The sequence below is a fragment of the Stegostoma tigrinum genome, chromosome 21 (assembly GCF_030684315.1).
Source record: "Stegostoma tigrinum isolate sSteTig4 chromosome 21, sSteTig4.hap1, whole genome shotgun sequence".
Classification (NCBI taxonomy): Eukaryota; Metazoa; Chordata; class Chondrichthyes; order Orectolobiformes; family Stegostomatidae; genus Stegostoma; species Stegostoma tigrinum.
Genome location: NC_081374.1, coordinates 14,960,959 through 14,986,976, shown reverse-complemented (window position 1 = coordinate 14,986,976; position 26,018 = coordinate 14,960,959). Strand labels below are relative to the sequence as shown.

At 39.5% G+C, this 26,018-nt stretch overlaps 1 protein-coding gene across 6 annotated transcripts in view; it reads left to right on the top strand.

Annotated features, from left to right (window-relative positions):
• The window catches only part of LOC125462795 (plasma membrane calcium-transporting ATPase 1-like), a 235,750-nt gene that overhangs the window by 198,330 nt on the left and 11,402 nt on the right, over positions 1–26,018 (top strand). For 2 of the 6 annotated variants that reach the window (XM_048553176.2, XM_048553175.2), the window contains 6 exons: positions 5,892–6,083; positions 7,173–7,386; positions 12,567–12,778; positions 15,836–15,943; positions 16,390–16,572; positions 17,282–17,368. In XM_048553176.2, coding sequence (XP_048409133.1) covers positions 5,892–6,083; positions 7,173–7,386; positions 12,567–12,778; positions 15,836–15,943; positions 16,390–16,572; positions 17,282–17,368 — 996 coding nt within the window. Of the gene's footprint in view, positions 1–5,891; positions 6,084–7,172; positions 7,387–12,566; positions 12,779–15,835; positions 15,944–16,389; positions 16,573–17,281; positions 17,454–26,018 lie in introns of all 6 variants that reach the window. The other 4 variants (XM_048553180.2, XM_048553179.2, XM_048553178.2 and 1 more) reach the window with 2 other exon arrangements.

Sequence of the window (26,018 nt, the reverse complement as noted above, 5' to 3'; positions counted from 1 at the left end):
AAACACTGACTACACTATTAGAAGAACCGAAGACACATACACCAGACACCACCAACCTCATCAGCAAGGACAACATCATCAAGCTAGTGGACCTATGCCTCACCACCCACTTCACTTTCAATAACAAAACCTACAGACAAACCAACGGTACACCCATGGGATCTCCGATATCAGGGTTCTTAGCAGAGGCAGTAATGCAGAGACTCGAACAAACAGCTCTGCCAATCATCCAACCCAAACTTTGGGACCGCTACGTGGATGACACCTTTGTCATCACTAAACAAAACAAATTAGAGGAAACCTTCAAGACCATCAATAATACCCTTACTGGCATAACATTCACAAAAGAGGAGGAAAACAACAAACTGCCATTCCTAGATGTCACAGTAGAGCGAACAGCCAATGGGGAACTTCAAACCAGCGTCTACAGGAAAACATCACACACGGACCAAATACTGAACTACAGGAGCAACCATCTCAACACCCACAAACAAAGCTGCATTAGAACATTATTCCAACGAGCCACCACACACTGCAGCACAGAGGAACTACACAGAGCAGAGGAAAATCACCTGTACAGCGTATTCAAAAAGAATGGGTACCCTATGAACACAGTCCGCCGATTCCTCAGCAATAAACCCAAATAAACAGACAAAACGGGCTCAGAAACCATAACCACTCTCCCCTACACCAAAGACATTTCCGAAATGACTGCCAGACTACTCGGACCTCTTGGCATCAGGGTAGCCCACATACCCACCAACACACTATAAAACAGCAGCTAATGAACTTAAAAGACCCTATACAGACAACAAGCAAAACGAACATCATCTATGAAATACCCTGCAAGAACTGTGACAAACACTACATTGGACAAACTGGCAGAAAGCTAGCCACCAGGATACACGAACATCAACTAACCACAAAACGACATGACCCACTATCACTCGTATCCTTACATACAGATGAGGAAGGACACCGCTTTGATTGGGACAACACATCCATCCTAGGACAAGCCAAACAGAGACACGCTCAAGAATTCCTAGAAGCATGGCATTCCAACCGGAACTCCATCAACAAACACGTTGATTTGGAGCCAATCTACCATCCGCTTAGAAGCGAACAGGAAATGACATCACCAATGCGGGAAATGACATCACCAACCCAAGGAAACCTGAACAGATAAATAGAAAGCGGGACATAACACCAGCGCTTCATCGGAGGCTCACTGATGATGTTACCTAGAATGGGATGAAACGTCTGAAAACTAACCTTCCAGCTCAGCGAGCAAACTTGCATCCATAGATAGGTTCTTGATTATCGAGGGGATCAAGGGTTACAGGGAGAAAGCAGGAGGATGGGGTTGAGGAACTTATTAGCCATGATTGAATGACGGAGCAGACTCAAAGGACCGAATAGCCTCATTCCTGCTCCTATGTCTTATGGTCTTTTCTTTCTGGCATTGAGGGAGAAATTGTTATCTTTACACCGCACCACTAAGCACTGTACACTTTAAGTAGGAACAGTGCCCCCCTGTCTGTTGATAAATCCAAGGACACTGTGCTTTATTTACTGCTGTCTCTACATGTCCGCCTACCCTCATTGAAAATCGTCTGCCATCTATCTGGCCACACCAGCAGCATGTCAGTATCCTTTTGGAGTTCCACACCGTCCTGCTCTCAATTCTGCCCGGTTTTGTGATACCCGCGGGCTTTGAAATGCCTCCTCCATGCCAAAATCCAGACTACTAATATACGGTAGTAAAAGCAAATGTTCCAATACAGAATCCTGAAGAAACCCACTACTGACCTTCTTTGAGCTGAAAAACTGCATTGATCATCACCCGTCTTCAGAAACTTTTCTGAACAAGGGTCCGGATCCAAAATGTCAAGCTTTCCTGCAACTCTGCTGCTTGGCCCGCTGTGTTCATCCAGATTGGCAGTTTGTACTATCTCGTTGATCATCACCCTCTGTTTCCTGTCACTGAGCCAATTTTATATCGTGTAGCTGCTGTTCCTTTTTATGCTATGTCCTATAACATCCCTCAGTGGGACTGTTGCATGGCGCTGCAGCAAAAGTCTCATGGTCCTTTCTATTACCTCCTTCAGAAAACTCTGCAAAGTTAGTTAACCATGGTCTCTTCAGAAATCCGTTCCGACTCTTCCTAATCATCCCACTGTCCTCTTTATTTGAAGTCTTCAGTACCACACAACTTTGCTTTTGCTTGGAAACTAGAATCTGATTATGAACGTGGCACGTGTGAGTACACACACAGGTGTACAGATTAATTTGACCCCTAGCCAGTCAGACTGTGATTGATGTGAAGCCCATGAACCAATGAAAATGAGTCCTCGAACCTTCTCTGAATAATTAGGACAAACCTCATGCACACCCCTCTTCCCCACCAGAGAAACTCACTTATGTGAGAAAACCATAAGCAGCCCTCTGATAAATTCCATGCTTGAATAGGCTTTGAAACAGGAGGAGTGGGGAATGGCCCCATCTGTGGAATAATTGCAAGCATCCTGATTCTTCCTGGTTCCCAAAAAAATTTATTTCTTTAAAAAAAAGTTAAATGATATTGACAGTCATGAGTGGTCGAAAATTCCTTCAAATCCTGATACCTGTATTAATAACTGATTTCATACAGATGTTTTTCAAAGCCTTTTTTATATAGTGTTAGTGAATTTAATAGTGTGACCAAATTCTGTTATGCTGTAACAAAACCTCAGGTACTGTGGATGCTGGAAATCGGAAACTGAAACAGAAATTGCTGGGAAGGCTCAGCAGGTGTGGCAGCACCAGTGGAGAGAAATAGAGTTAATGTTTTTGGGTCCAATGACATTCAGCCTGTTGAGTCTGCACCAACCCTCTTAAAAAGCATCCCACCCTATTCCCCTGAACCCTGCATTTCCCAAAGCTAACCCACTTACTCTGCACACCCCTGGACATGGCCTATTCACCTAGCCAGCACATCTTTTGACTGCGGGAGGAAGCCATAACACCTGGTAGGAACCCACTCAGAGGCGGGGAGAATGCGAAAACTCCACACAGACGCCTGAGGCTGGAATTAAACCCAGGTCCCTGGTGCTGTGAGGTGACAGTGCTAACCACTGTGCCTTGCTGCCCTTTTACGTGGATGTAAATGAGAACAAAGGTTTGCCAGTGATCAAGAACACACATTCATGTTTTTTCCACTCCTATGTTTGTAGTTCATAGCAAAAGATATAATGTAGCTATAAAGTTATGAATCGGCATGGGGTGATGACCTTTCTGCCATCAAAGCTTTACTTCTTCTCTCTTTTTACCCTTCCCACACTGCCTCAAATATTTGAAATACTATCAAAAGTATCAGTTCTATTTTAAGTGTCTGCTTCCTCGGAGGAGGAGCTAAAGATTTTGTAAAGCTGCATGGTTTCACAGAATAGTGGTAAACAGAATGTATCTAATTGCGGCGGACGTTACTTTATCCATGTGTACTTTTTAGAAGTACTTCAGGATATTTGAATGATCATTGTCTATATCATTTGAATACAACATAAATAAATCACATTGCAGAATTAACCTTTTTACCAAAAGAAGAGTTAGTGTGCGTTAAACACTGATTTCGAATTGACCTACCATAAAGCATGAAGATTGTCGGAAGCATAGTGAATCTCCTATGTCTGTCCCATGGAAAGTTGAGACAAAGTGAATGTCTGACCTTAGAGTATTAATGATGTGCATGAATACTTCTGGGATCTGGATCTGTTGTTGAATCTGAAGATGTGACTTTGGCTTGGAATGTTGACATCCAAATAAAATGCACGTGCCAGTGAGAAGATTCTTGGCATCAGATTGGAGGAGGGATGTAAAGGGTTTAGAGGTTTCAGGAAAATTTCTAAAAATGTTTCCCGGGATGAAGGATCGCCCTTCTGTAGATAGCTTAGAAAAGCTGGGGTTGCTGTGTCTTGAGAAAAGGTTCTGAGAGGAGATTTGATGGAGGTATTCAAAATCATGAGTGTTTAAGACAGGGTAGATAGAGAACAGCCCTACCCATTGTTAGTAGGCTTGAGAACTAGGAGGTTTAATGTCAAATTTGTAAATTGTCAAAAAAAGACGCAACAGTGCCTGAATGCTTTTGTTTACATTGCATGTTGTTAGGAGTTGGAATTCAGTGTGTGAATGTAATTGAGGCAGATGCAGTTGTGATTTTCATTGGGGAAATTGCAAAAGTGCCTGAAAAGAGAAAATGTTGAGGCTTGAGGAAAGGGCAGGGGATTTGGACTAACTGGGCCGCTCTTGCAGTGAGCCAGCAGGGACCTGATGAGATAAAAGGTCTCCTGTGCTGTAACCAATCTATAATGCATGCTTTTCATAAGAAAGTTTATTTTTCTCCTCAAACTTGCAATTTGTGTTTTATTATAATAGACCAACAATGAAGCACAAGACTTAAATTTAGTATGAGAAGCTGAGGCAGTGGTGAATGCTCTGAACTTGTATTGGAGAAACAGTGAATTTGATGGAATGTGGCATATGCAAGTCAAACATCAAAGTAGCAACCATTTTTACATGTGCTGTTTCTAGGTGTATGCTTCAGAAACCCTTTCCCAAGATTGACCAGTGAATCCAGTGATGTCCCAGAGAGCATTTTCTGGATTTCTTCAGTACTTTTTCCAGATAGGTGTAACGGGCAGTCCCAATCATTGAAACCTTGTATTTGAAGTGTAAGCATGTTTTCCTTGTACTCTGTGGTGAAATATTCTTATACCAATTAAATTGCTACACTTCCCCCCCCTCCCCCCACCCCCTCCACTCAGACCATTTTTTTCATCTTGAGGTGACCTTCACTTAGGTCTGTGTTAATATAACTACTTGAGCCAGCTGTCAGGGACAGATGCAAGAGAGTGCTATCTTTTAACTTGTTTTCATTTTCTCTTGTCTAGGTCCTGTTGCTGACAGCTGGCCAATGTGTGGTATTGCGTGTGTGTGTGTATGTGTATGGATCCTTGCTTGTCTTGCTTGTTCTAAATGTCTCCCAGGCGATGTGATGTACTGTGCTGTGCAAACAAAACTTATGATGTTTAGTCCTGTAAAAAGCCAGGCTCCAGAGTGGGGCTGCAGCGACGCCTGTACATCTGGTCCTGTATTTGCAGCGGATTGAAACATTTCCTGTGATTTTCGCATTGACATTGGCATAATGACTCCTGTTCCAGCGCTGCCAGGCTGAGACTATGGAATTAAATATTGATGCCCACTGCCACCTACAGGCACTACATCACAACAAATGGTCTCAGCAGTTTAATTTATTCCAACCTTAAGAACTGATTTGGTTTTGTTAAGCAGTACAGCTTTAGTTTCTCTGCATATGAAAAGATCTCTTCATTCTCAATACAGGACTCTTGACTGCCAGAACTGCATATTGGCTATTTGAGGGTATGTGGCAAGTAAGGTTTCCTGCCAAAAGAATGAAGTTGCAAAATTAAATATAAAAGGAAAATTGAATTTGAGCCCTATTGACCTTGTTAAAAGTTAATCTGTAACCAATGCAGGGGTGAACAGTGTCAACCATTAAGAGCTTCTTCAACCACTCTTGGTTCCTCTCTCGGGGATTTCTGGCTTCCTAATTATACTTCAGGTCCTACACCACCTTCAAGGCCTTTTGAAAAGGAATGCCATTTGGCACCTGTTATGTTACAATTTAGATTATCTCTTGATCATTATCACATTACTGTTTGTGAGACCTTGCAGTGTGCAAAATTGACTGCAGTATTTTCAACATTTTGAAATGTTTCCAAAGCACTTAATTGCTTGTGAATTAATTTGAGATATCCTGAATTCATGAAAGGCACTGCATAAATATGCCTGTCTTTTAGGTAAAATCTCTGACTTAACTTGCTTTAATTTTCAAGGGCATTGCGGGAACAGATGTGGCCAAGGAGGCCTCGGATATCATCCTGACAGATGATAATTTTACCAGTATTGTTAAGGCAGTGATGTGGGGCCGCAATGTGTACGACAGCATCTCAAAGTTCCTGCAGTTCCAGTTGACAGTAAATGTAGTTGCAGTCATTGTCGCATTTACTGGTGCTTGTATTACCCAGGTATGCCCTTACACAAAGGAACACTTCTTGTTGAATGAAATTAATTTCACTGCCTTATTATTTACTTAGCTATTTTGTTAGTGTGATCATTTTTAATGTATTCTATGTTTACTGTGTTCTCCTCAATTCTCAGTTTTGTAATCAGGGTTTCCTGTTGTAGCATCATTGGGTTTCATTTGATAAGTGACTGGAAGTCCCTATTTATAGGCAAACTATAATATCAGAGTGATTGTCTGATTGTTTGAAGTAATTTTGGAGGATTTCAAAAATAAAGATACAAACGTTTGCACAAGTAGCAGTAATAACAGCAATGAGGCAATAACAAGTTATAACCAGTGAACTCTCCTTTGACTTATTTACAACCAGATCCTGGTTATTGTTAGATGCAGTATTTAAAAAAAGTAGTATGACTGTGTACTGTAAATTGGGCACTATGTAAGGCAGACAGGAAAAGTAAATTGCTCTACAACTCAAAATGTAATTGCTTTGTTCAGGAAAGAAGGGAGACAGAAAGCAGAAAACTATAGGTTAGTCCACTCAACATCTGAGGGATGCTGTATCAAGCTGTTATTAAATGTTATTACAGTTCACTTGGATTCAAACTAAAGAGGAATTAAAATGGTTTTGTGAAAGACAAATCCTGTTTAACCAGTTTATTAAAGAAATACAATGTGCTTTGGATAAAGGGTATCGTGGATAGGTGAGAATATGGAGTAACCTGACAAACCACAATCTTATTTACAAGGTGGAGCAAGAGGCTTAGCCTGTTCCGAATGGGTATGTTTTTCCTTACTCTTTGACGTGTATTTAGGAAGAACTTCCTAGTGTAAGCCTCCATTTTAGCTAAAGGATAAACTGGGTGAGGTCTACAGGAGACCACAATCACTGAGTTACTGATAGTTTTAGAGTAACATTGGAAATGTGCTTAGAACCAAGGCAAGAAGTAGTAAGGCCACATTGAGAACTAGGGTAATATCAGTGGATGAAATATGACCCTTGATGTAATTCCTTTAGCATTTGTGATACAGCAGCAATTTTATTTTAAACAAAACAAAGCAGTGTATTTATTTCTTTGTTATTCTCAACTAGGATTCTCCACTTAAAGCTGTTCAGATGCTCTGGGTCAATCTGATCATGGACACGTTTGCTTCTTTGGCTCTGGCAACCGAACCACCAACAGAATCTCTTCTGCTCCGCAAGCCTTATGGCCGGAATAAGCCACTAATCTCTCGGACAATGATGAAGAACATCCTGGGTCATGGGGTTTATCAGCTCACTATTATCTTCACACTTCTCTTTGCAGGTCTGTGGATCCGTTAGTACATTTGCATTCATTGTATTTAATTTTAACAACAAAACTTGAGTAAAGCAATTAACTTGGAGCTGTGCATGTATCCTGGGGGGAAGTATTTTTTTTAAATCTGTCACAACACTCTGTAGAGTGATAAAGCACTAATATAAACAGCTTCTCATCCAACATTACTGAAACCTGTTCAGCAATCTGGAAGCAAAAATCCATGGTTGCTTTTAAATTTAAATTTTAATTTCAAGTCTTCCGTCATGGTTGAGTATAGTTCAAACATTTGTGATGCAGATTTATACAAATGCAATTGTTTCAGTTAGTCATTTAATTATTTCCTATTGCAATCACTGAGTTAACATCCGGAGTTTACCATTGACCAGAAACTTAACTGGACCAGTCAGTTTAAAAACAATATGGTTACGCAAGCAGTTCAGAAGCTGGAAATTCCGTAGACTGCAACTTACAGCCTGACTCCCCAAATTCTTGGAATGAGTCCAGTTCCAACAACATTCAGGAAGCTTGATCCATCCAGGACAAAGTTGTTCATTTGATTGGCACCCCATCCATCATATTGAACTATCATTCCTACCACCACTGTCACATCGTGGCAGTTGTGCGTATTACATTACAAGATGCATTATCTCAACCTATCATCGTTCCTTTGATTGTATCTTTCAAATTCATTTTAAAGAAAACATCTAGAAGGTCTGGTGTTGTATGAGAACACCACCTCCACCATGTTCCCCTCCAAGCTGCACACCGTCGTGACTTGGAACTAAATCGCTATTCCTTCACAGTTGCTGGCCTAAATCCTGGAAACTGTTAGTTAAACCACAGGGATTGCAGTGGTTCATGATGGTGGCTCACCACTGCTATCTTGAGGGCAATTAATGATGGACAATAAATGCTGGCCTAGTGAGTGAAGCCAGCATCCGATGAAAGAATTAAATTTTAAACTGTAAATGTGTTTTGTTCCCAATGTGCAGAGCCATGTCAGACTTCTTACTAGAGTATCCTCCTATAAGCACTGTCAAAGAGCAAGTGTATGTATTTATGGCACCTTGTGAATATGAATTGTCATTATAGTATTCCACAACTGTAGAGAAGAACTTAAGAGCTAGAAGCTGGCATAGGGCAATTCAGCTCCTTGAGCCTGCTTCAGCATTTGATACAATTGTGACTGAGCTCATCTTGGCCTCAACTCCACTTTCCTGTCTGCTCTCCATAAACCTTTAACCCATTACTCATTACAAATCTGTCTATCATCTCCTTAAACTTACTCCATGGCCCAGCATCCACCACACTCTGGGGTTGTGAATTCCACAGATTTATGATCCTTTCGAGACAAGTAACTTCTCCTCATCCTGTTTCAAATCTACCAGTCCTTATGCTAAAACTATGACCAGATTGCCCCGCATGTGGAAACATCCTCTGCATCTACTTGGTCAATCCTCTTTAACATCTTGTATACCTCAATTAGATCTCCCCTCATTCTTCTAAACTCAGTCATTGCTTAAACCAAATAAACCAAAGTCTTTCCATCCTTAAAAGTAAATTAAGATAGCATCTGCTGTGTGAGACAAGTAGAATGTGCATTTTTTTGTGCCACAATTAGCAATTCACATAAATCACGTTGACCAGGATACGTAAAGACTCCTTGTTCAAAGCCCCCTTGGAAGTACTGTGTTTATTTTGGGTATTGAGCAACAGGGAAAATAACTTACCCTTGTGAATATTCTTAGCATGAATTAACAGAATTTCACTAAGTCATCTTAAAGGATTAAATTACGAAGAAAGTTTGAATAAACTTGACATGTACTCTTAATCACCTCTGATTTCTAAACTTAGTGTGTTTCAAATAGAGTTGGATTATTTTGAAATGAAATAATGAAGCATTTTTCTTAGAGGGTGGTGGAACACTCTGAAAAGATTGCTCATGCCGGATCATATATGTTTAATTGTTCTTAGTCAGCTCATTCAGGCTGGAGAGCGGTGGCATAGTGGTACTGTTGTTGGACAAATAATCCAGAAACCCAGGCAACATTCTGGGGACCTGGATTCAAATCCCACTGTGACAGACATTGGAATTTGAATTCAATAAATTCTATGATTAAATGACTCACGATCAATTGTTGCAGAAACCTATCTGGTCCTTTTTTGATTTTAAAGACATCAAGGAGTGTGGGTTGAAAGTGGCATTTAGGGGATAATCCATGATCATATTGATACCTCAAAAGACTAAATGGCCTTATCCTGCTCCTAGTTTCTATGTTTAGGAAAGGAAAGCTGCCATTTTTACTTGCTCTGGTCCACTTGAGACTCCAGACGTATGGCTAGTGGTTGACTTTTAACTGACCTCTGAAATGGCCTAGCAAGCCATTCAGTTATATCAGTGCACAAAAAGTCTCTTTTAAAACACAAAAGGAAGCAGAATGGACCACTTGGCATTGACTAAGTCTCTGGAAATGATGACAGCAGATACAGCCTGTCAACCCTGCCAAGTCCATTTTACCGACATCTGGAGGCCATTGACAAAATTAGGATAGCTGTCCCATAGACTCCTCAAGTAACGGTCAACACTGTGTGTAAGGTATGATTCCCTGAGTTATGACTATGTCCCAGACACCACCACCACCAATCCAGGATACATCCTATCCCAACGGTAGGACGGATACATTTACTTGCTTGAACAAGTGCAGATCCAACAACGTTCGCAGCTTGACACGATCCAGGGTAAAGCAGGCTGCTTTGATTGGCATAGTGGCCGTAAGCATTCAGTCCCTCCACCACTGGCACTAGGTAGGAGGTGTGTGTATTACCCACAAGATACTACGCTGCAAATGTTCACCAAGTCTCCTTGGACAACACCTACCAATCCCTGCCATTTCACAGGATACATGGGATCACAAATGTCTACAAATTCCCAGCTAAGTCTCTCACCATCCTGAGTTGAAAATATGTTGCTGTTGTTTCAGTGTCTTTGGGTCAAAATCCTGGAACTTCCTACTTAATGGCATTGACAGTCTGTTTACACCACATAGACTGCAGTGATCCAGGAAGGCAGCTGTCTGCCTAGCTAGCGACATTGACATCCCATGAATACACGTTTACAAAGACATGTTGTGACACATTACTGAGGAAACTTGGATTTGATCTTTTGGCTTGGAGGTAGGGAGACTACCATTGTCTCACTGGAGAGTAAGGTTAAGATCGTTTTTATTTGTTGATTTGAGATTGTCAAAGGATATCACAGAAAAAGTGCAGGCCTCCATTATTTAATTGAATAGTAGAACAAGTCCGCAGAGCTGAATGGACTGCACCTGTTTATGTATCATTAGAGATGAAGTCATCTGAGTCATGAGATTATAGGTTTTGGTAGATAATTGTAGATGTTGGGGTCCAGACAGCTGAAGACATTAACAACAATGGGCAAAAGGATTGTAGATATGCAAGGTTTCGAGGAATAAAGTTATCAGATGGTTGTAGAGCTGGTAAAGGTTAGAAATGGGGCTTGGGAGACAAAGTCTGCAAGGATCAATGAGTAAGTTAATGGATGAGCTTAAATGTATGATGTCTTGAGAATGAAAAGCTGGCCAGCAGAACATAGGAATCATTTGAGAATGGAGCTGACAGATGGATGGGAGCTTTGGCAGCAGAGGGCCAATGTAACTGTTCTTTATGGTTTCAGATGTTATGAGGTCAGAAGCTCAGCCTGGCAGCAGGTTGGACCCCAAGGTAGTTAACCATCTGATTTAATTTGTGATGGTAGTTGTTCAGGAGTGGAATCAATGGCAAGGGTATACGGTTTGTGGAGTCAGCCAAAGGCATTAAAATTGATCTTGGAATTCAAGCTCAGCACACTGTCCGAATGTACAAAACACCCTGTTCGATTTGCTCAGGCTCTAAACAGTCAAGAGGCAGTATTCAATGATGCTGATTGGTGGATGACTTGCCTAGTAACTCTCGATGATTGGTATATGCTTTTTTAAAAACAAGATTATGCATTGTCCCAATTTTGGTTTTTTGAAGATTTAACTCCCACTATTTATGTTCTGTATTCCAAGCCATGAATCACTTTGTACTTGCTCAGAACCTTTTCCTAGGTTTGAGTAACTGAGCTCCACTTAAATTCATCTCCCCTCCCAATCCCACATTTAGAAAATGCCCTTGTTTCTCGCAGCATTGCAGTGCTTTAAATGGGGCTGCATTGTCCTGCTTCAAGTGTATTTACCACCATGTGATTGCCACAGAGGTTTTCTATATTGATATGACACAAAGCCAAGTTAATTGGTAAATGCAGAAATGACTGGCTGATCTCTGATTTTTTTTTTTAATAGTTAACCTGAGATCGGCACTCACCTTTCATGAGGTCACAGTCCAATTGGCATTGTATAATTGCAATAAGATTTATGCAGTCAACATGGGAGGAGAAAACTGTCCATACCAGTTTGAACAAAAATGGAAAGTGCTCTTAATCATTGTCTTGACAGCGTCTTAAACTTAACTGCTTTTAAGCTGCAGCAATTATAATGGGAGGGTCTGAGGATGACTCACTGTGCATTAATCATGAGGAGCGTTACTGTTTTTAATATTACAGCAGGTGGAAATCCCTCTGCATCAGCCACAATTAAGAATATGAGCATTATGCAGAAGCTGTCACTGGGCCAGGAAGCTTTGCATGTGCCTGATGTTTAATTGAGAGTAGCCCAAAATGGAGAACTAGGGAGGTTAATACCTGGTCAGTAATTGTCACTTCCCAGAAGCAGAACGCAATGTTGGCATTAGTGTCACAACCATCATTTAAAAAGTTGCACTATAAATAAATCTGATGAAATTTTTAAAACATTTGAGTAAAGTGAGGGTAGAAACGTTACCGGGATTTTTATAAATCACCTTTTTAATTGAGTTAATCTTGGTTGTGTTAATTTAGAAATGGTTTGAAACTTGTTTATCGGGTACAAATTTTGATTGGCCAATGTATATTTTGCTCCTTGAGGAATTATTTCTAACCATTTGAATCTGTTTTAAATAATTGTGACATGTTCACTTCAAATTTGTTTTGCCTGTTCCAAATTTGTTCTGATTAATCAAACTGTCTAGATGGTTCAAACAGAAGAAAAACCACCAAGGAATCACAGCAATGACATTGCAAGTTGTTAACCTGCCAGTATTCTTTCTAGGTGAGAAGTTTTTTGACATTGACAGTGGGAGGAATGCTCCACTTCACGCTCCTGCTTCAGAACATTACACCATTGTATTCAACACTTTCGTCATGATGCAGCTTTTCAATGAAATCAATGCTCGCAAAATTCACGGGGAACGGAACGTGTTTGAAGCAATTTTCCGGAACCCCATCTTTTGCAGTATTATTGTGGGCACTTTTCTAATTCAGGTAGAGCATTTTTCTAGTTGCATGTGTATTTTTTTCTGATTATTTAATTAAGTTCCTTCTCTATCAGTTTTGCAGGCAGTGAGTAGACAGAGCGGAGTAGTACAACAAATAATGCCAACCCCTCTCCACCTGACATAACAAAGTGTGAAGCTGGATGAACACAGCAGGCCAAGCAGCATCTCAGGAGCACAAAAGCTGACGTTTCGGATCCTCTCTAATGAAGGGTCTAGGCCCAAAACGTCAGCTTTTGTGCTCCTGAGATGCTGCTTGGCCTGCTGTGTTCATCCAGCTTCACACTTTGTTATCTTGGATTCTCCAGCGTCTGCAGTGCCCATTATCTCTTATCCCCCTCTCCACCTATGTTCTGTTTAATTTTTTTGAACATCACACTCAGTACGCAGTGTGTTGATCTGACCTTTCTATCTGCCTGACATGAAGATACAACTCGTATTAGTTTCAATGCAGCATGTTTAGGTTGCTTTCCCTCTGTGAGATGCTGGTGTCCCAATGAGGACATAGGCAATGGTATCACTCTCATCAATATAGACAGAAAATAACATGCAAAATAATCGTCAGGTTCATTTGTTCGTGAAATAGTGTGTTTCCCTAAACTGTAAGTGACCCTTCTGAAGTGATATAAATGTTATGTTTTCAACAGCACATGCAAGCTGTTGTGCCCACTGCAGTGTGCCAGAGCACAACAGTTACCCATTCCAACACTGCTTATGGTTTACATTAGGAAACACATTTTGTGCCCTTGGGAACAGGCAGATATGCATGTAACACTGACCTTCTGTTCCATGAAGCATTTGTTACTTTAGAATAAGGATAAATAGACTTTCAGATTATAATCTTGCATTTTGAGGGTGGGATGTTTTATTTTGTGGAATGGCAGGCTTTAAAAACCAGCCTTTTAATCTGAACTAACTGAAGCTATTCCTGCACCTTAACTGTTGGGCAGATGTCAGAACAATGTTTTTTTTTGCATTAAATTGAACTCTTGTGAACAGTACTGAAAAATTGAGGGCAAGGGCTGGGTATTAAATGAATTGTTTGTTATTTAGTCATTATTGTATGTATAGGTATTCTTCAAACTGTTTTATACTCATTCAAATACAAGGTGGACTTTTAGAGCATTACTGCATCTTGGCTGTGAGGGCTAATTTTGTGAGAGACAGATTCTCCCAAAAAGATTTATAGTGGGAGCCTCACCTGAAGGGAGTTCACACCAGAATTCAGGCACCTGTTTCTAAGTTATGCTGTCATTATTATGTTCATATGTATCAAATGTCGTTTTGCATCAGCTTGAAAGTAAAGGCAGCCTGTCTACATTGGAAAGAACGGAAGACAATTTATTTCCCGAGCCGAAGTGTAGAGATGAAAATTTGTCACTGGCAAAAGTGGCAAAGCACAGTTTTGTTTTTGTGCCTTGGTGTTTTCTGATGGAAACATCAAAAGATTAATATTAGTTAGCAAACCTCCATTCAAGTAATCACATGATTATTTATTGCGGCTTTGGCATGACAGTGAGGAACTTGCTACTGGACTGAAATATCAAACAGAATGTTTTAACGGAATTTGCTGTAACTGGATGAAGGTGTTTACATCATTGTGGGAGTGGTGTCGAAATCCCACTAACAGTAACACGTGGCAAGGATTGAATAGAAATGAAGAAATAATGGTCACTTGTCAGAAAGGTAACCTGAGGATTATGATGGGGGATTTCCCATCAACGTATACACTTGGATGGCAAAATCGGATGGATAAAGGTGATAGTTTATTAAAAAAGATTTGAGCAAATTTCTTAGAACAATACGCTGGAGCTGACCTGAGAGCTGGCATTACAAGACCTGGTACTGTGCAACAAACTAGGATTACTTCATGACTTCACAGTGTTATGACCAGTCCCCAAACGAAATACCACAAGTTGTTAGAGTTCCAGATGTGAAGATCATGAGCAAGGAGACATGATCTGGCACTTGGGTGGGCCGCAACAAGGTTAATTCGCAAAGGATCCCCTTCTAGATATCTTTCTCCCAGCCAAAAACGTTGATGCTTAAAAGGAGTCAATTTAACCCGAGATAGTAAGAACAGCCAATGCTGGAGTCAGAGATAACATCATGTGGAGCTTGAGGAACACTGCAGCATCAGAGAAGGGTACCAACGCAAAACGTCAACATTCCTGCTGCTCTGATGCTGCCTGATCTGTTATGTTCCTTCAGCTCCACACTGGGTTATCTCAATATAACCAGGTGTTGTTCAGGTAATAAAAGTAACTTTTAGCTTATAAACGTGAGAATAAGTAATAATGCATCACTCTCAGTAGAAATGACGTGTGTCCAACAAAAAGATAAATATTAAATATATATAGATCAATGTCCAACGCATTATTGAAGAATAGATTGTGGGACATTTGATAATCGAAATGTTGGTTTTGAAATTCTTGGTTTTGTGGATTTAAAATTCTTTTCTCCTGGTTCATTTGGATCCTAATGATGGTTAGCTGCAGTCAGAGAGAGACAGTCCTTTACCAGTAATACTGGGGTGACTGGGAGGTGGTTCCTCAGCTGTGACCTTCACAGCAAACTAACATTCGAACCCAGGCTTGTATACACAAGTACCCTCTCTTATCCACGTACCTGTCCAAATGTCTTTTATATGTTGTGATTGTATTCGCCTTTACCACTTGCTTTTTTACATCATGTTTTTCATCTAGGATTTCTGGGACAGAATTATACAGAATGTATTAGCGTAAAATGGATTGTACATTGGAATTAGATGTGAAAGTCGTTCATTATTACCATCTTGAGGGACACTAAGAAACTGCAGTAAAGACTGCTGAAATCAGATGCCCAGATCCAGTGAAAAATTTTGTAAACTCAAGTTTCAACTTGCTGTTTTTGCAAATTCCTTAAAAAAAAATCACTTGGCAGTAGAACTTGAGAGAACTGCATAGCAGTGGGAATTGTACACCTTGTAAACTAGTATTATCTAAAAATTATTACTTGTTTTATAATGTGAAACTCTGGTCCGATGTATGCTATTTTTTAATTGCAGATTATTATTGTGGAGTTTGGAGGGAAGCCGTTCAGCTGCTCAGGGCTAACCCTCGACCAGTGGCTGTGGTGCATTTTCATTGGGGTTGGTGAGCTTCTCTGGGGCCAGGTAAGTGGCGGTCATAATCCAGTCACTGGTGCTCATCTTCATAGCTCATAGCTTCAAAATGTGGCCAGCATATTCGAGGCCAAATCCAATTGATGAATTACACTCCATTGCTGGCTTTGTGTATTTCTTGATTTTTTTTTTTGTTTTTGCCCTTGAGACATTGCACCATGCCCATTGTATTTGAATTACTAGATGCCCAGATAAGGTTTCATCATTTTAATAAAATCAACACCAGCTTGCGTTCATACAAAACCTTTCAATGTAGTAAAACACCCTAAGGCTCCTACCGGGAGTGTTAGTTAAAATATTGTATCTCGTATCATTTGGTACCAGTTCTAATGGTTTGGAATGTTTTTACATTTACTCTCGTTATGCTCTTAATTAATTCAAAATTGAAATGATGCACAATATCCTGATTTTTAAAAAAATCAAAATATTATCTTCAGGTAATCTCCACAATTCCAACAAGTCGCCTAAAGTTCCTGAAGGAAGCTGGCCATGGTACAACGAAAGACAACATCCCGGAAGGAGAGTTAATGGAGGACAATGATGAAATTGACCATGCTGAGATGGAACTTCGTCGGGGACAGATCCTCTGGTTCAGAGGTCTGAATAGAATCCAGACTCAGGTATGCTGACAAATTCATAGCCCACCACAGCAAAGGATCGCTGACTGGAAGCTGTTCAAAATGAACTAGATCTCTTTTTATCACCCCAAAAAAGCTCCCAGTTCCCACCGTCTTTACCAGCATTTATCAGTGAATTTTTTTTTGTTGTTTAAACTAAAATAGTATTCATAAACTGTCCCTCCTCTAGGTAATGTCCACCCAAAGTTATGCCATGTGTTTAGCAACAATCTGTATACAAAATCTTGTTTACCTGGCCAAAAATAACCTCTGCTTCAGGAATTCTGCTCTTCTGTCTCTCTTCCCTCTCTTCAAATGGCTGTCACTTTTTTTTTGTAGTGCCTTTTTCCCTCCTTTTTATTATTCTAGTCTTGTTGTGGGGTGCTTGATCTTGTCCAGTATAACTGGGACTTTACTTCCTTTTATTTTCACTGTTTTGCTTTACTTTCCTTGTCTTTCTGCCAGCAGTCTGTCTTTCTCTCTTCATTCCTATGCTTTGTCAGCATTCCCTTTAACTCAGTGTCACTCTGCTTCCCCTACTGTTGCCCCTCCAACCTTTTCCTCGCAAGTAGTTGTCGCTTCTGTCTGACCCCCTTCCCCAATTTAATTCTATCCTCTACCTCTCTAACCCCCTGGTGCTTTCACCCCTGCACCCCCTCTCTCTAACTTTTCAATGTGGAGCAAAGCTGTCTTATTTTCTGATTCTTTGCAGATGGGCGTTGTCAACACATTCCAGGGTGGACCTTCCTTGCAGGGAGCGCTGAGGCGGCAGCCCTCCATAGTCAGCCAACACCACGATGTAAAAAATCTTTCTACCCCAACACATGTAGTGCTTTCTACTGGCAATACTACTCCTACTACTTCTGCTACTACTACTGTGGGGCGTGAGTGCCGGTTTCTTAAAACAAAAACTGCATGAAATTAATATCATCTCCGTCCATGCACTTAACTTCTTTTTTTTCCCCCTTTTAGTTTCCTGAATGTTCTCTCATTTCAGCCTTTTCTGTTTTAACTTTTATTTCAAAGGTCGCTGCATCTAAACATTTTTCTTTTTCTCACAGGAATGGAGGTTTTCAGATAAACACACAAAAGATGTCATTGTAAAAAGAAATAGATATAGTAGGGGTGCAACGACTATTGTCTATTTCAAAAATCCATCCAATATTGAATTTTTTTCTTATTTTCTAGATAGACAGACTGAATTTGCTCTGACTTTAACCAGTGCATTCACCCAACATGAGGCCAATACATTAACGTACTTTTCTTTTTTCAGAAAAATCTATAATATATGCTTTGAAGAGCATTTAGGCTCTACTTAAAGGTTGAAATGTTTGACATTGATTCCCAATTTAGGAAAGGTCCTGAAATTCTGCAAGTTAATGATACCACAAATTCCCCTTGATGCAGATATAGTTTTAAGACTTTAGCACTATTTAATAGTTTGGGATAATGTTTTTTTTAAAAAGTGTAATGATGCAGTCATTTCTGGCACTTTGACTGAGTAATAAGATTGTCCTGTGTATTTTAAAACTGTGAAGGTAGCGTTTCATAACCTACCTCTGCTTATAAGTCAGCACATATTTGGTCCTCTGGTCTGAGAATGTGAAAAGAACAGCCAGAGTAAGTGATACAACTCCTCCTTTATTCGTTAAGATTGTGGCCAATCAAACATGACAGCCCACCTTCCCTGTCCTTCCCCCTCTTTGATTCCATTTTCCCTTGCATCACCCTATAATTTCCTCCATTTGTTGCAAAGGTTTGCAACATTTTGCTTATATTAGGATATATTAAGGTGAGTATTGAGTTCATCGTTAATATTTTACCAAGGATTTTAAACTTCACTAAAAGCTAGATACTTTCACATTCTCCTAGTTTTTGAGACAGCTCCACACAATTAATGCATTAATTAACAATAAGCTCGGGTTTTAAGGAATAACTTGGTCATAAATTTTGATTTCGTTTTGCTATCTGCTTAGCATTTCAGTTGAAATCAATGAATTACAAAGTTTCTATCTAGTTTTGGGAAAGGGGCAGTGATGCCAGCACAGGGCACTTTATTAGATGCAGGGATGTCACAATGCAACCTGTAACAGTAACTAAATCCTTTTTATATGCATTTTTTTTCTTGTAGCTTGCAGCTATGTCTGGTTCTGTATAGCACTAATCCAATTTTATATATGAAGGACCAAGCAAATCCTTGTTGGATCGGAACTATGCTGCTATGCCGCTAGATGATACTGAAATTATCAAGTTAATTTAACTTTTCTTCCAGGGCACAAAATCTTTCTTCTGTCCTCCTTTTTCTTTCTCTGTATTTGCGTTTTATAATTCCAATTTTGTTGAACATAATGTGCAATATATTGACTTACCATATTGTGTTATGACATCCCTGTCTTAGCTCAGTGGTGAAAGCCTATAAGTGCACAATGAGGCCATGATTTCACTGCTCAACTTCAAATACTCTTTGCACCTCTGTTAGCCGAGTTTTATTGTCTATTAATCTAGCTTGAGTTCACGGTGTAAATGTTCGAGTGTAAGCCCAAGACTCTGAGGTTTTTCAAATGTCTGAGGTCTGTAAGCACTCAATGTAAATGATGTAAATTGTCTTGACTTGTAGAACTAGAAAGCATGTGTTTTCATCTCTAGGCATCTACAAAAGGCTACAGGACATACAATGCAAAGGTTGAGAGTTGCTAGTAGTACTCTAAGTTTGTAAGAAGCTATAAGTTGCAAATCAAATCAGTAGTTATAGGGATCAGTTATTAAATAGTCATTTTTATATTGTTTTGTGAAATGGTCTTAATTAACTGAAATCCTAGACCTCTTCTGTAGGCAATAAATGTCTATATATAGGAAAGGTATTTAAAGCCAGTTACACAAGCATAGTTATTTGGAGATTATGCATTTTAGGGCAGGTGTGGATTATTTTTCCTGACGTTAACTGGTTGCATTGCAGGAGACACCAGCAATTTATTGACCATGGTGTCCAGACTGCACTGTAATAAGGTTAACATTGTGCTGCTGTCAACATTCAGCCTTAAAAGACAGGGAGAAAGTACTCTTCATCTTCCTGAAAAGTCACTTTAAAATTCCTTTGTCGTCTTTCGGAAGAACATTTGTATGTAATCTGTGACAGCTAATTACTGCAAGTCAGACATTTTCCAAGTAAATTTGTCTTTCTTTTGCAGCAGAAGATCGTGCCTCTGAAACTTGTGTTATTTACTGTCTATTGATTGTCGACTGCAACCTTTTTACTTGCTTTGTTGATTTGCAATTGAGCTTTCAGCAGTTTTGCTTCGTTGCCTTGACAGCAGTGATGTTGTATGGAATAAAAGCCATAATGGTTTTCTCCCCCCTTTATTTTGACTGGAGTTAGTAGCAGCAAGGCATGTCAGAAATGTTTTTCATTTTTATGCATAGCGGTTAATTTTGCTTAAGAGTTACAGAGAAGATGAGTTTGAGCTTGTGAGATGCTGCTTTGAAATGGAATGGCAGGTGTGGCAGCTTGACAGTTTGTGCAAGATAATAAAATGTGAGGCTGGATGAACACAGCAGGTCAAGCAGCATCTCAGGAGCACAAAAGCTGACGTTTCGGGCCTAGACCCCTGGGTCTAGGCCCGAAACGTCAGCTTTTGTGCTCCTGAGATGCTGCTTGACCTGCTGTGTTCATCCAGCCTCACATTTTATTATCTTGGAATTCTCCAGCATCTGCAGTTCCCAAATTCTCTGACAGTTTGTGCAGTTTGGTTCTGGTACAATAACATCTTCACCATTTATCCATGCACCAGAAGCTATTGCCATTTTCAAGTCTACTGAAGGAACTCTTAATGTAGTGGGAAAATGCCAATGGAATGCCTTTAATCAATCTTACGCGTGTATTGGAAAGCCTTTTTGGTATTTTCTAATCAACCTGTTCTGTGATGTTATCACACCTCTTAAGCACGCAGAATTTGAACCCAAGCTAACAAAGCGTGAAGCTGGATGAACACAGCAGGCCAAGCAGCATCTCAGGAGCACAAAAGCTGACGTTTCGGGCCTAGACCCTTTGTGCTCCTGAGATGCTGCTTGGCCTGCTGTGTTCATCCAGCTTCACACTTTGTTATCTTGGGAACTGCAGATGCTGGAGAATCCATTATCACAGAATTTGAACCCAGGCCTCTTAGCTCATAGGCTGCCACTGTGCCATAAGACCTCACTCCAGAGATCTTTTTATAGCATCGGAATAAATTGGAAGAAGCTATATGTCCTGGATATGACTAAGTAAATTTCAGTCTTGCAACTTTTAGAAAATTCTCTGCAATAAAATTTTTGAATGAGCTTGCTTTAGCAACTGCCACAGAACTCCTCGTTATCTTCAATTTTATTTCCAATAGTTTAGATGTGCAACAGGGCTTCTGTTGAAAATTTGAAGTGACCCACCAATTTACTTAGGTTCTTTTGAGGAAAATTTGAGTGCAATAATTTAAACAAGAGTGAAAATGTGTGTAAAAAAAAAATTATGTATTTAATCACATTAGACTTGATTACCTGGAATGTCAGTTTATACAGGAAACCTTAGTGAAAGGCGAGTGCAACCATTAAATGAATAGTTCAGTAGCTCTTTGTGATTTAACAAATTTTCTGATGTTTTCCACACCTATATACAGTAGAAAACTGCACTCAGCATTCAAGTGAAGAGTTCAACAAACTCTTGTGTGAAGGAAAATCGGTTACTGGCCTTTACGTGAGGTGAAAGGCAAAAGGTTTTGTACTGCACAGTAAATGATCTGTACTTGCGTGGAATCTGATTTCATAGCATTTATATTAAGCATTGAAGAATGTCACTGTTGCAACTTTAGCAGTAGATCACAAATGTATCCTGCCAATAGCTGAACTGCAGAGACTGTGAAGGCTCCAGTTTAGATCCACTTTTTTGTTCTTTTGTTGCCTTATAAGAGGGAAGAGAAATTGAAGTTTGCCTCAATGATACTGATAAGCCAGTTCACAAACTGGAGTACTTGCTAATCACCATGTGTGTGGATGTAGAGAAGGGAGCCCAGAACCAGGCTGCCAAAAGTGTAGTTAGATAATCTGATGATGCGGCTGGTATATGAAAAATTATTTAGATAAAATGTGGGAAGATGGATTTACAAAATGTGGAGGGAGAAAATTGATAGAAGGCTAAATATTCACTTCTTTTGTGTAACATTGTATCTATTTATTTTGCATATCCAAGGAAAATAGATCTTCACACAATATTAATTAAAACTAAAAGTTTAACTTTTCGTCCTATCAATTTTTACAATACCAGAGGTTCAGGGCATTTGTTGTGGAGGAGGAGGAAGAAGATTGCCTGAATTGAATGAATGGGGAAAAATGAAAGGTTGTAACCCTTATCAGGGCAAATTTAAGGGTGTGAAAGTAATAGAAATTGGACAATTTTTTGTGACTTTATCATAGGACTTTTTAGCATTCCCAGCTATGGATGCAACATTGAGACACAGAATTGGGCTTTGAGAAAAATTAAGAGATGTGTGAGGAAAAGAAATTTTGAAGGTAGCCTCACTATTGGAGTGGATGAAAAACTTGAATTTGAGGTCAAGACAGTTTGAGATAAGGCAACAAATGTGAATGGATAACGAATGAGAAAGCTGTTGACTTTAGATATGAAGCCTGTTGGATAAACTTGTAAAAGAGCAGTCTATCATTGAAGAAAAGTAGATTTTTCCATCCAAGAGACTTAAGACAAGGACATATGATTCTGCCATCGCATTGTAAGGAAAATTAAGATTGTGTGTGTGTGTGTGTGTGTGTGTACACAATGAGAAACAGGAATTTGACTTGAATCAGAAAAGGAGTATATTGGCCAACAAAGGATAACTTATCTATTGGAAAGGTTGGCTATACCTGAGACACCGATTTTGAAAATTAAATGACCCTACAATTACAGCACAAGTGGTGCTCTAGCACAAGTACTGGGAGAGAAGGGTGCTGATCCATTGGGATGAGCATCACATGAACTGTGTAAGGACCACTGTCCTGGAAGATTTATCAATTGTGTTGGTAGAAATAGTTTTAAACTAATTGCAGGGGTGGTAGGAGTAGGAAATGTGGGCTTACAAAAAAAAGGAGAAGGCAGTATTGCGTGATAGCTGTAGTTTACAATCCTCAAAGTGGAACAGCAAGGGACAGTGTACACTCATAGCAAACATGATTGATGTTGCTAGGAGGGGGAGAATGTTTAAAAGACAAAATTAAAGGCTGTTACTTGAATTCCATGGTATTTGAAACCAAAAAAGAATTAACGTCACAAACGTTGGTTAGTGGGTATGATCTTACAGCCGTTACAGGGAATTGATTACAAGAAGGTCAAAGCTAAATTATCAGGATAATGTGATTTTTTTTGTTTGGAAGGGCAGGCATGAAGGAAAACCAGGTGGGATCATTTTTAGTATTGGACAGTATGGTAGTGAGAAATTATCTTGGATTGGAAGATGTTAAATCCATTTCAATGCAGGTAAGAAATAACAAGGTAAAGGGTCCCGACCTGAAACGTCAACTTTCCTACTCCTCTGCTGCCTGGCCTGCCGTGTTCCTCCAGCTCCACATTTTGTTATCTGACTCCAGCATTGGCAGTTCTTACTATCTCAAGGTAAAGAAGACACTGATTGAAATAGCTAAGCTGTAGGACAACAAATAATTAGGGAGAAATTCAGGCCACGTAACAAGGACTGTACGTCAACCATAGTGACTTTAAGCCTCATATAGATTAGGCAATTCAAATTAGTGGAAGTAGCAGTGTAGAAGAGTTCATGGAACATTCTTGGAACAGCTTCTGAAAACCATATATTGTGGATCCAACTAGGATCAAGCTGTTTGGATCTGGTAAATAGGCAGGTTTAATAAGTGATTTCAGACTAAAAGATTCAGAGGAAACAATGATCATAACATGGAGAGTGAGAAAATTGGGTTGAACACAACAGTGCCAAACTTAAATAAGGATAATTATAAAGGAAGCAGGTCAGAAGTGGCTTTAGTTGACCGAGAAAAGAGCTTAGCAGCAAAGATAATTGAGCACTAATGGAAGATATCTAACAAAATAGTCTATGGCACAACAAAGATAAATCCCTGTAGAATAAAGATTTATAGGGAGGGGGATGAACCAAGCTTAATTGACCAGATAATTGCAGGTAGTATCAAACTGAAAGGAAAAACACACAGTGTGACAAAGATTAGTAATATATCAGAGGATTGGGCAAGTTTTTATAACCAACGAATGTTGGCCAAAATAAATGGAGAGAAAATAAACTTTGAGGATAAACTTGCAAATAGTATCAAGACAGAGTGCAAGAGCTTCTTTAAATAGGGAGTGAGTGAGGCCACAGAGAACATTTTACCCCTTGGAGATTGAAGCTGGGAAATAGCAATGGGAAACCAGGAAATAGCAAAGGAGTTCAATTGATATTTTGCATTGGTCTTCATGGTGGAAGACTTTAACAGCATTCCATAAATACTAAATAGTCAAGAAGAAATGGAGAAAGAGAAATTAAATGCAGAATCTAACTCTAGAGGAAAAGTACAAGAGAAATTAATAAGGCGTAAAGCCTGCAGTTTCCCTGGACCTGATGGGATGCATCTTAGTTTATTGAAGGAAGGAAGGAACTGCAGAGATGGTGGATACAGAGGTAGTAATGTTCTAAAAATCCTTAGATTTTGGCAAAGTCCCAAAGGAATGGAATTGTACCATTCCTATTAATCAAAAAATGTTAGTATAGTATAGTGCAGTAGAACAGAGCATTTAGAAATATGTAACCAAGCAGAGCCACCATGGCTTCATGGAGGGAAAATCATCCCTGACAAACTTATGACAGTTCTTTGAAGAGGTAACAAGCAGAGTAGACAAAGGGAAAGAGGACATGTAATATATTTGGATTTCCAAAAGATATTTGATAAGATACTATGCATATTAGGCTGTGCGTGGGATACCAGCATGGATGGAGGATTCACTAACTTATAGAAAACAGAGTTAGAAAGCAGAGGCATTTTTAAGATGGCAACTTGTAATAAGTGCAACTACGAATGGTATTGGGAATACAATTTTTTTTACAGTATATTTTAGTGACTTGGATGAGCGAAGTGAATGTATTGTAGCCACATTTTTTAGGTGACACACAAATAGGCAAGAAGGCAAGTGATGATAATGACATGAGTCTGCAGAGGGACATAGATTGAGTGGGTAAAAACTTGACAGATGGAAATGTGAGTTTATGCATGTTGACAGGGAAAGTACAGGAGCCAAATATTAGTTAAATGGAGAAAGACCACAGAAATCTGCAGTTAAGAAGGGCCTGGGGTCCTCAGGCAAAGTCACAGAAAGCTAGCGTTTCAAGTTTAGCAGGAAATAGTGAAGGCAAATATGAAAAGGTTGTTTCCCCTTGCAAGTAACTCCAAGAGCAGTGGGCATAATCTCAGCATAAAGAATTGGCCAGTCAGGATGGAGATGCGGAAATTACTCTGAAGATACTAAGTCTGTGGAAATCTTTACACAGAACCCTGGGTCGTTATGTATATATGAGGCTGATTTGAAGGGTTATTGGGAAAAGGCAGGGAAGTAAAGTTATGGATGATCAGATCAGCTGTTTAACTCATTGAATGCGGGAGCAGTTAAAGTATGGCAAAAAACCTATGTCCCTACATCTTATGATTTAAGTGGGTTGGGAGGAAACTAGCTAACCGTTCAGAGTAGTTAAAGGTCATAAGGTAACAGAAGTATAATATACCAATCCTTCTTCACAATTTGAAAAATTATGCACGGGTATTTGAGACTAATGTTCCAAGGGCGTAGGGAAAGTGTATGCTGTTCGGTCCTTCTACCTATTCTGTCATCCTGTTTGATCTAGACTGAGCTGTGTCAAATCCCTTTTACATGCATTTGCTCCATATTTCTGATTCCTTACCAAACCAAAAGATGTCAATTAATGCAGAATTCATAGCCTTTTAAGGGAGGGAGTTCCTGATTTCTGCAGCACAAAACCTTTACTAACCTCATTACACAGTGGCCTGATTCTAATTTTAAGATACCTTTCTTTTTCATTTCCCTATTGGAGGAAATGCTTTCAGTCTACCCTTGAAATTCACTTTATAACTATGGATAAGCAACAAGGACTAGAACTGTTGTTGAAAACTAGATTATGCTTGAATATTGATATATATACGACAGTGCAGTCATCAGAAAAGTAACTGAATGATATTTCTTCAGCATATTTGAACATTGCATTTTCCAGAAGGAACAAGTGTAGGCTGAGATTAGGATTGAATAGTTGGTATGAATGGGAGCAAACATGAAGTCAAAGAGTCTCATGGCTGGAGGCATGTAATGAAAATCTTGACTGTTACTGTAAGATTATTAACTTTAGTGCCCAGGATGGTAATGAATAGGAAATTGGATGTGTCAAATTATACTTTGTTTT